This window comes from Ostrinia furnacalis, unplaced genomic scaffold (assembly GCF_004193835.3).
Source record: "Ostrinia furnacalis isolate ACB-3 unplaced genomic scaffold, ASM419383v2 OfSCF5054, whole genome shotgun sequence".
Lineage (NCBI taxonomy): Eukaryota > Metazoa > Arthropoda > Insecta > Lepidoptera > Crambidae > Ostrinia > Ostrinia furnacalis.
The window spans coordinates 298,057-308,903 of NW_021135293.1; the positions used below are offsets into that span (position 1 = coordinate 298,057).

The following is a 10,847-nucleotide window of genomic DNA, read 5'->3' on the forward strand; positions in this document are numbered from 1 at the left end:
CATTAAAAAATAGAGAAAAAAATATAAAAAAGTTTTTGTCGGCGCTAGACTGAGTGACTACTTGGGAGAAATTAATATAAGAAAAGATAATTAGAAAGCTGATTAAAATAAGGTAGGTATTTAGACAAGTTTATCGTCCAAAATTATGACATATTTTAAAACTAGACCATTTATTGTGATTTTAATTTTGTGTTGACCAACTTTTTATAATATTTGACCCTACTACTAGGCTACTTTGTTATTATTTATTTACTTTCGTGTGGCTTTTGGTGGCTTAAATCGTGAAGTATTGAAAACTGGTTAGTTGTGCCTAGTTACGTTTAAGTTTAAGCCTTTTTATTAACGCGGTGAGCTATTAGAAATAATAATGATGTTACCTTACCATGATTATTATCGTAGGATAATAATCATGGTAAGGTAACTACTGTTTTCCAAATATTAAACAGTGATAAACAGTAGGTAGCTACTGTTTATCACTGTTTAATATTTGGAAATTCATCATCATTTCAGCCACAGGACGTCCACCGCTGAACATAAGGCCTATATTATGTTCAGCAGTCCCCCAATAATTTCTACATCGCCCGGTTGGTATCGGCCTGCATTCAGATCGCCTTTTGATCTTTATGAGGTTGTCGGTCCACCTTATCGGTGAACGTCCATTCGTACATTCTTAAATTACATAGGGTACATACTTGACTTATGGTCCTATGTCCCCTAGATGGGGCAGAGGGCGTCCACAACAGTCCTCCATCTCGTTCAGGGTACATAAGGACCTACATAATCATCTTATCCCCTACCAGTCTGGTTATCCAAGCAGTAGGTACTTAATGGCTACCATTAAAATTTGATAAATAAACTCTTACTCGTAACACCATTGAACCATGAGCTTGGGGATTTGAACCCGCAAAGCTCTGGTTTTGTCGGCTAGCTCAATCTAGTTCGATAAACACTGTATCATAATCACTATAGGGGTAGGTAGGTAGGTAGATATACCTATTTGTTGAAAGGGGAGAGTGCATGGGTCATGNTTAGAAATAATATTGATGTTACCTTACCATGATTATCCTACCTACTGTTTATCACTGTTTAATATTTGGAAATTCATCATCATTTCAGCCACAGGACGTCCACCGCTGAACATATATGTTCAGCAGTCCCCCAATAATTTCTACATCGCCCGGTTGGTATCGGCCTGCATTCAGAGCGCCTTTCCGCTATCTTTATGAGGTTGTCGGTCCACCTTATGGGTGAACGTTCATTCTTAAATTACTTCTTAAGTTACATTCTTAAATTACTTACTACATGTAGGTACACATTAATCAGAGTAATAAATTAACTCCATGAATGAACAGAGCGTATTGAGTAGCGTCCTGCGTTCCCACATCATTTCCCAACTATAATATTATAAATGCGAAAGTAACTCTGTCTGTCTGTCTGTCTGTTACGCTTTCCCGCTTAAACCTCGCAACCGATTTTGATTAAATTTGGCATAGAGATAGTTTGAGTCCCGGGAAAGAACATAGGATAGTTTTTATCCCGGTTTTTGAAACAGGGACGCGCGCGATAAAGTTTTTCTGTGACAGACAAAATTCCATGCGGGCGAAGCCGCGGGCGGAAAGCTAGTTAGAAATAATATTGATGTTACCTTACCATGATTATCCTACCTACTGTTTATCACTGTTTAATATTTGGAAATTCATCATCATTTCAGCCACAGGACGTCCACCGCTGAACATATATGTTCAGCAGTCCCCCAATAATTTCTACATCGCCCGGTTGGTATCGGCCTGCATTCAGAGCGCCTTTCCGCTATCTTTATGAGGTTGTCGGTCCACCTTATGGGTGAACGTTCATTCTTAAATTACTTCTTAAGTTACATTCTTAAATTACTTACTACATGTAGGTACACATTAATCAGAGTAATAAATTAACTCCATGAATGAACAGAGCGTATTGAGTAGCGTCCTGCGTTCCCACATCATTGCCCAATACAATCAACAATAGAAAACAATAGTTATACTGTTCCTTGTATGTGTCGGCGACTGAGCCCGCCAGTTTTATTTTAGTCGCAATTACACCTTTAAAGAAATCACATGTTTTACTGTTCCAACCTTCTGACGTACGTTTTGTGGACTTATAAAGTGGACAACAACATTATACCTGAACATAACGTATATTGATATAATTACGTACCTACATCGGGTATAATTAACGTACACTACATTAATCATCTTATCCCCTACCAGTGATTATCCAAGCAGTAGGTACTTAATGGTCATAATTTTATGAATAAACTCATTCTCGTAACATTACATTGAACCTAGGGATTTGAACCCGCAAAGCTCTGGCTTTGTAGGAGTCATTGAGCTAGTTTGATAAACACTGTATCATAATCATTATAGGGGTAGGTAGGTAGATATACTTATTTGTTGAAAGGGGAGGGGGTCATGAAATAAAACCAATATTTTGTTTGTTTGTTTTATTATTGTTTCCGATACCTTTGCAAGGTAGGTAGGTGATAAACTGATAAACAATACAGAATGGACACTACATCCTTCATCTATATTGCCGCAGAAGATTAAAACATTGCTGTCTCCTCTGCAGTTGCGAGGACGGAACACCTGTCCTTTTGTTTTACGAGGGAAATGTACGGAAAAATGCTCTTACAATTTAATAATTTCAAGAAATCACGAACTACTTATTAGACGTGTAGGTATTTACCTACTTAGGAAGTAGGAAAGCTTGTAGCATGATTGCATGTTAATGACTGGCTCCAAATAAGCAGATCACGCTATACGATCAGTCTTAAACCGGGCCATATAGCTCATAATTTTGATGGAAAACGTATTTCACTTGTTTTCTAGAGACTTGTTTTCATTACGACCCACAGGTAGTTTGTGTATTAAGTTATTATTTTATTTAAAGCCCAGAAGGGCTGTAAAGTACCAAAGTAAAATGTTTAAAAAGTTTTTCAACAAAATTATGAACTGTACGGACGTAAATGCAATCTGCTTTTTCGGGATATTTATATTATGATGATAAAACAATGCATAGAATATCTTTAAAGATTATTATCCTAGGAGATAGATTTCGTCCATTTATTTCTCGCGACTAAGGACAAGCACAATTCATTTAACGATATACGCCGATAGTTAACAATTTGGCAATAATTTCGTTTCAAATGAGTCTTATTTTATTTCAAATATCGGTGGAAGCTCCCTGTATTGAGCAAAATTTGACATTAACTTTGCCAATTTTACCTTAGTCCGTCTGAGAAACGAATATAACTTAGCATTAAATAATAAATTAATACTCTACATTCAAATTAAATTATACAAGAAATATTAATAATTATTAGGTACAAAGAGGGATAAATAAATAAATAAGTACTTACAATAGGTGCTGATACCAATCATTGTATCAAATTCGAAGTCAATTGAGAGATTAGGATGTAAACTAGAGCTTAGTCAAAATACACGACTTAATGAATGGGGTGGTAAAATATAATTTATTTCCAAGTTATTACCTCAAAAACGTCGGTATAATAAACTCAATTTCACTTTCTAGTCATTCTCAAACCCTCTCTTCTAGTAATCTTTGGTATATCCTACACACCAGTCTTTATGGGGTTACTCCAAAATCTAAGGTAAACTAACGAACCCAAAGCAATATCATATCACACAATTCATTAAACTGAATGAAAAATTAATATCTAAGCATGGTATATGCATAGCAAACCTCAATATATAAGTAGTCAATAAGAGTTGTAAAATATATTCCCATATTAAAATACCTACCTATCTACTTTCGTATGAAATTTTAAATGTTTTCACTTTATTCCAACAATGTTTCACTTATATAAAAATCCAGTCTACCCTGAAAAGTTGAAACTGAAAACTAGCTATACATGAAAGTTGTAATTAAACAGACAAATAGAGGAGAGTATTTTCAAAAGACTGAAGCCAGTTTTCAGTTTCGAACTTTTCTCTTTGCACAGACAAAAGTTAATTTTCCAAAGTCACCTTTTCAACACAAACGTTAAGTATATGTATTCAAAATTATAATACAGTTCTATTGTCATAATCATTGAAATAATATTGTTGACAAATACAATTTCAGAAAACAGTATTGATAGTAATCATACTGAGTCAGGATAACATTACGGTGCTTGAATTTTTTTTGAATTGTGCAAACTGGGGTGCAGTAACGGCAACCTTTCTTTCTCATGTACTCACACCTTAACATGTAATCTTTCAACATGTACACATTACCTAACGTTTTATCACACAGGTCATAACGGGTCCCAAAATTTTTTAAACCATGAGACAGAACAGTTTCCGATCGATCAACGAGTGGTAATGAAGCATTCGCCTAAATGAGCTAACGATGCCAAGAGCTTGGGGAACCTTATTAACTTTGTTCATATACCTATAGCAGTTCCGTCCGATACGTTTCCAAACAATATATTAATACCACTTATTGTCACGAATGGATTAACGATTTTTTATTTCAGCGTAGTCGACTCTACATTTCATTAATTTCTATAACTACCTGTTTTTCGCATTTTGCTCGCATATGTGCTATTCTTTAGCGTTAACTACATCATTGTAGAGCTCGAAAATGCAATTTATTGCGCATCATAGTAACGTTGTTGAATAACCAAATTGATCAGGTTCGGAACGGATCTTGGCACGTTAGAATCGTTGAGATCAGTGACTAGGCTGGCGCCGGAGAACGCAGCGTGCGGCCGGCGCTCTCGGTTCTGTCGGGAAGCAAAGACAAGAACGCGTAGCTACAATTTTAGAAATTTCAACTTCGTTGTCATCGTAAGAATGAGGGGAAAAGTTTTGAAAACGCTAAGAGCAGATTTGAAGGTACGGAAATCGAGAAACTGCTGTTCATTCGGGAGTACCGAGCCGCAGACCGAGAGCGGCAGCCGCTAATCTTAAAGCTACTACTAAAATTCACTAAGCGATCAAAGATCGCAAGCTAGATTGATTTTTCAAAAGTCTTAAAAAAATAAAATCTGCTAGTGATCAACTTTCAACGCGTTAGCGAGGGCGCAAAACGGCGCGCACCGTTCTGAAGCGTCTCTCGAAGCCGAGTTTCGTGTAGAGGGAACGGGACGCGTCGTTTTCGGGACGAATGACGACGAAGGGTTTGTACCCGCGGGCGGCGACTTCCTTGGTGAGGCGCCGGGCGAGGTAGATCCCGTATCCTTTCCTGCGGAACTCGGGGCGCGTTTGCATGGAGAACATGGCGCCGTAGTAGGACTGGACCATCCAGGCGGCGAGCTGGCCCTCCACGAAGATGCCGTAGGCCGGCAGCTCGGCCACCAGCTTCTCGAACACCTCGCGGCACTCGATGTCGCTCGCCGGGTACAGGTCGTACACCGCCTTCATGTGCTCGGGCTCCAGCCGCACTAGCTCCACGTCCGGTGGCAGTCTGTGGACAATTATGCAAATTTTACTTCAACTCTTCATTTCATGCTTGAGGAAAGAACATTGGAATTTACTCTTCTAAGGAGGACTGTATTTATTTAACCAGCATTGTGAAATGATGAGGGAGATCAATATTATCAATGATTACCATTCCTACATCAGGCACCTTATGAAGGTTTACCTCCGACGCCTATTACTTGGGTATTTCTCATCAAATTGCNAAATCTCAAGAATCGAGCGCAACATGGACGTTCGACATAAGCTTCGTTTTGTCCGTGTTTATCCTGTGATGACTCGGAAACGTGGCCTCTCACTATAGACCCTATACAGAAGCTCAAAGTTGCACACCGTACTATGGAGAGGGCTATGCTCGGTGTTTCTTTACGAGATCGAATCAAAAATGAGGAGATCCGTAAACGAACTAAAGTCGCTGACATAGCCCGACGGATTAGCAAGCTGAAGTGGCAGTGGGCAGGGCACATAGTACGCAGAACTGACGGCATGAGGCAACAAGGTTCTGGAATGGAGGCCGCGTACCGGAAAACGCAGCGTGGGACGTCCACCCATAAGGTGGACCGACGACCTGATAAAGGTAGCAGGAAGGCACTGGATGCAGGCCGGGACCAATCGTGCTATGTGGAAGTCATTGGATTATGTTCAGCAGTGGACGTCCTGTGGCTGAAATGATGATGATGAAAGGGAAATGATCATGAAAAAGTGAAATCGCGAGTAATAACTAGTTAAATAAATGTATTACTAACCTACCTAACCTAACCTAACCTTTCCCGCCAAAAACGAGGAGCAAACTGAAGCTATCGGCCGAGTTGGATGACGAAAAATTGGCCAGTCTGCGCGCGCGTAGAGGAGCGCCGTCTGATCAAGCTATCGACCGATAGTTGGACGATACTTTAGTTGGAAGGCAGTTGAAAGAAAGAAAGAAAGAAAGAAAGAAAGAAAGATACATTTATTACAGTGGACATCACACAAATACAGGCAATTACATAGACATGACAGTGGCACATAATAATAAAAGAAGAAAAAATAAAAACAAGAGTAAACTGAGCAGTGCCACCCATTCACCAACCAGATGCCCACTGCAACGGGACCCCACTCAGCATATGCCGTGGCCCACGGTGACGAAGGCCACGGCGCTGGTTTTCAGTTGGGAATCGTATTCAACTATTTAGTCGGCCAAATCAAATCGGCGTAATGTGCGAACTTCCATACATGCCCATACTGATTAACTGTCCGACTAAACTATCGGCCGACGAAAAATCGATGGTCTGCGCCTAGGCTTATTTATTTCATGTAACTTGTATTTCATGGTATTTAATTAAAAAGAGGTGCATGTATGTGGAAGCAAAATAGCACGACAAAAGAAGTTGAGTGATGCAAAAAATAAATAAAAAAGAAAGAGTACGATAGAAAAAGGCGAGAAAAATGAAAAATAATACTGAATCTTTGAAAAAACTGCAGGAAAAAGAAAGATTAAAATATTTTTAAAGAAAAAAGCGAAAGTTCAAGTAAAAACGTAGACTAGTGAATACCCGAAATACTTGTCAATGCTTAAAGCATGCCAATATGCCATTTGTACATGTTGTTTTTACTATAATATAATAATAAATCATTCCATCACTCCGTTAATCATTCCCTCATTTATTAATTTTTTAAAACCTCATTTTTTATAGGTAATATAAAAAAATATGGAAGACCAATACCCCTGGACAGATCTCTAAAAGTAACTTTTCTGATCTCTGCAAAAAATATCTAAGTTTATGAAAAAAAAAAGAAATTTAAATAAAATCTCAAATTTTGAGATTTCATAAGAAATACCCACTTACATCGGGACTACTCTCAAGAATGCTCTCCAAAATTTCGAATTTTCTCATCCCTTTCACGCTAAGCGAGATGCCAGCATGACCGACATTGGAGTAATCTTATCGTAGGCTAACATTGCCCTCCGAATCAGATGAGGGTTTCCTTGAGAAGGACCTACTTAACTAGAAGAATATACCTTCTTTCAAAGGGTATTATGTCTAAACTCACCCATCAGTGCTAGCGTCCTCCGGGGGATTATCACAGACGTACACATCACCGGTGATCTTGTCATGCGCCTCATAGTGCTTCTCGAACCGGTTGACGATGGCCTCATGGGTGAAGTTCAGGTACAAGGGTTGCGTGAGGTCCAACAACACGTCTTCAGAGGTCACCAGGTCGACCAGGCTGGCGCGCTCAGATGGGCAGAACACCGTCACGCTTTCATAAGGGAGCCTGTTTGGCTGGAACATTCAAGGAGCGATTAAAATTGAAGAATAGTTAACCCGTCGAAACATAAATTAAATCAGAAGAATTTGTTTTCTAAGAAGTTGTTACGTAAATACGATCTCTTGCTAGGAGCTGAGCTCCTAATATTTTAATTGGCGTAAGTTATACCTACGAGTAGGTATCATAATCGTTATTAAAAACAAAAATCAGATTTGGAAAACATGGGGACATAGCGTGACTTCACATGTCGGTTAAAAATTAAAAGCGCATTATAGCTCATCGGCCGTTAGCGGGATTTCCCGAGGGATGAATAAGTTAATGGTTCTGAGAACAAATAGGTAAAAGGCGAGCGTTTAGATTTTTACAAGCGTGTTCTTTTTCCAATTTGCTTGTTCTTTTTCCAAGTTACTAAAACTTGCGTTAATTAATGTAATGAATATCATAATAATTAACGTCAAAGATAGAGACACATAAGTTACATCATCAACAACAACAAAGGTATGAATCTAAAATCAAGAACAAATCCAAGCTGTGATTAAGTGTTAATAATATTTAAATTCAACCAATCACGAGGCTTGAATCTAGGTTAAGAGGGTAGATTTATGTTTGAATTCATGTTCATTGCAAATGAACTGCTCATGAAAGAATTTTCTGCATTTGCGTCAGCAAACAAACTATTCAGAAATATAAATAATTTCACGTTTAAAAAGGGCGACGCCAAATGAATGTTTACCTGAACCAAGAGGGGACACAAAAAGGTAACATTTCACTCCGCGGGGTAAGCATCACTCAACGCGACGATCTCGACATGACGTTTCTGAGCCGAGCTTGGATTCAATAGCGAAACGAGGAAAATTCCACGAAAGCCGCTAAACGTTGAGCAAAGCTCGCTTGCAAAGATGCTAGAGCTTTAAGAGTTTATCGAAATAAAATACAAAGAACTGCTCACATTGTACAAGTGCTAGCGAATTTCTTTTCGTAGAAGAAAAGCTTGACAGTTATCGGTCTTCGAAACTTCTGGAACTTTNGAAACTTAAAGGGTTTCGCAAGTTCAAACTCCCCATTATACACAATGCATTAATTACGATGAGGTGAAAAAGGGGGGAAGAGGCGGAATAAACTTTCGAGCAGTAGCGACGATGTAATATTTTCGCTTCCGTCCATAGTCCATAACTTTTAATGTTATTACTCACCAACTTTTGGTTTATATTTTCGCAGTCCAGAATGAGGTGAGGTATAACGACTCACGCAACAATATTGATGGAACCCTGCCACTTGGATTTTTACTCATAAATTAGCCTAACAGAAGTATTGAAGGTACTAAATAAGTTTTGTTGAGAAATTTCTCGATTTCTTCAAGTGTTAGGGGTTGTGGGGGTTGGCCTTGTTTCCCCCTCCATGACCGGGAACTTTGGTCTGTATTTCAAGAGATCCAGGCAATTAGCTCGCTTGAAAACAAATTGCCAATTCTAGTAACACCATCCTTCTATTGGAAACGTTAGAGTGAAAACACTTTTATTAATTGCTAGATCTTCTGAACTTTTACTGTTCCTGCTTCCATTTAGAACTCAACATAGTATATTAATAGAAATTGTAACTCACCGTACTGGTACACCCTGGAAAATGGAGACAAATCGGATCTTCAGGCCAATTCTTCGCTACATAAAAATGGAAGTCCCACACCTTGTTGTTTAGATATGTTTGAATCGTCTGATGAAACTGCAAAGAAGAGAAATAATATACATTTAAATAATATAAGCTTTCAGCAATAAACACGAAGTTCATATTTTTCACGTGGCTTGGTTAGTAGATTAAGATTTATGCCACTTTCTTGTTTTCAATATTCCAATAACACTATTGCCTACGCTACGGTGACTGAAATACATTAATAATCTAAAAATCCATCTCGAAAAGCTCAATTTGTCTGACAATAAAATTAATTTATGTGAGCTCAGACATCGTTATAAATAATGCAGTTCAAAAATAGAATTGGATAAACCGAAAATTCTCGCTCCAATAGGCTCGAGGGGCAGCAATCCAGTCTACGCTCTTGGGTTTATTTTCTAGATTGAAAAAGTCCCAAGGCACTATTCGCTTTGGCACAAGTACGCGGAGTAAGATTTTTTATTTCTCATCCATGCTGTAACTCTCCGAGGAACCAGGCAAATCGTAGATTAGATTGTCAGACCCCAATTAGGTTTTAGCTCATGTTTTAACTTTTCGTGCAATGAAGGTAACTTATTTGAATAAGTTCGAGAGAGTTACAATTAGCACTAGTAGTTAGTTAATCTTAATTGAGTTTTTTAGGATTCCGGAACTTTTAAAAATAAACTAAATCATTATTAATCGTGACGTGTTAATACCGTACCTTTAGAGATTCAGGCATATACTGCACTAAAATATCGGCAATCGCTGGGAGCTCGTCTTCTGTAACCAATCGAAAGTTTTTTCCCTCGGGCACGATTTCCATCTCTGCAACAAAAGATATGTTTTTGTGTGATCCTCAAGTAATTAAAACATGTCCGATGGAATATTTTAGGTCTTAAAGAAAATCCTTAAAAGGCGTTAGCCGACGTCTCATGGACGAATTCTTATTCGTTGTAATTAGGACCTATTATCAAAAACGCTACTTTCTTATTATGTTAGCTAAGTTTTAAGGTTCCGTAGTTCTGACAAAGAACTGGATTTAGGGATCAGTGTGCTTACCATGAGTTTACGTTAGGTGTGCTCGCTAGCGACTACGTAAAAAAAATGACATTAATTGTATGACATATTGTGCAGCGCCCCTAGCGGCTACTTTGAAGAAACAAAATCTTCATAGAGATTTTTGACGTACTCGCTAGCGAGCACACCTAACGTAAACTCATGGTAGGTACACCGTTTGCGAAATATTAAACTTTAAAGTTCTAATTTTAGTTTGAGTACTTATAGGGCGTCCCTCTAAAAGTTAAACTACTGGCTTGACAAATCTGGGAAAATCATGATAATAGTACTTGTCATGAACTTTTAAGAAACTCTATAATGCTTTTTATGTTAATTAAGAACATTACTTAATTTGAGATAATTAAAACTATAATACCTACCTGCTTTATATTTCAAAACAGCTTTTAGAATTAGTTCGGTAAACCTCCAGGATTTTTA

General features: G+C 38.2%; 1 protein-coding gene across 1 annotated transcript; it reads right to left on the reverse strand.

Annotated features, from left to right (window-relative positions):
* Nucleotides 1–2,493: 2,493 nt before the first annotated feature.
* LOC114360491 (uncharacterized) lies at nucleotides 2,494–10,807 on the reverse strand. Its single transcript, XM_028315217.1, has 5 exons — nucleotides 10,790–10,807; nucleotides 10,075–10,178; nucleotides 9,309–9,425; nucleotides 7,488–7,720; nucleotides 2,494–5,445 (listed from the first exon to the last, which is right to left on the reverse strand). The coding sequence occupies exons 2-5, from the start codon at nucleotides 10,174–10,176 to the stop codon at nucleotides 5,052–5,054; spliced, it is 846 nt and encodes a 281-aa protein (XP_028171018.1). The 5' UTR covers nucleotides 10,177–10,178; nucleotides 10,790–10,807; the 3' UTR covers nucleotides 2,494–5,051.
* Between the last annotated feature and the right edge of the window lie 40 nt (nucleotides 10,808–10,847).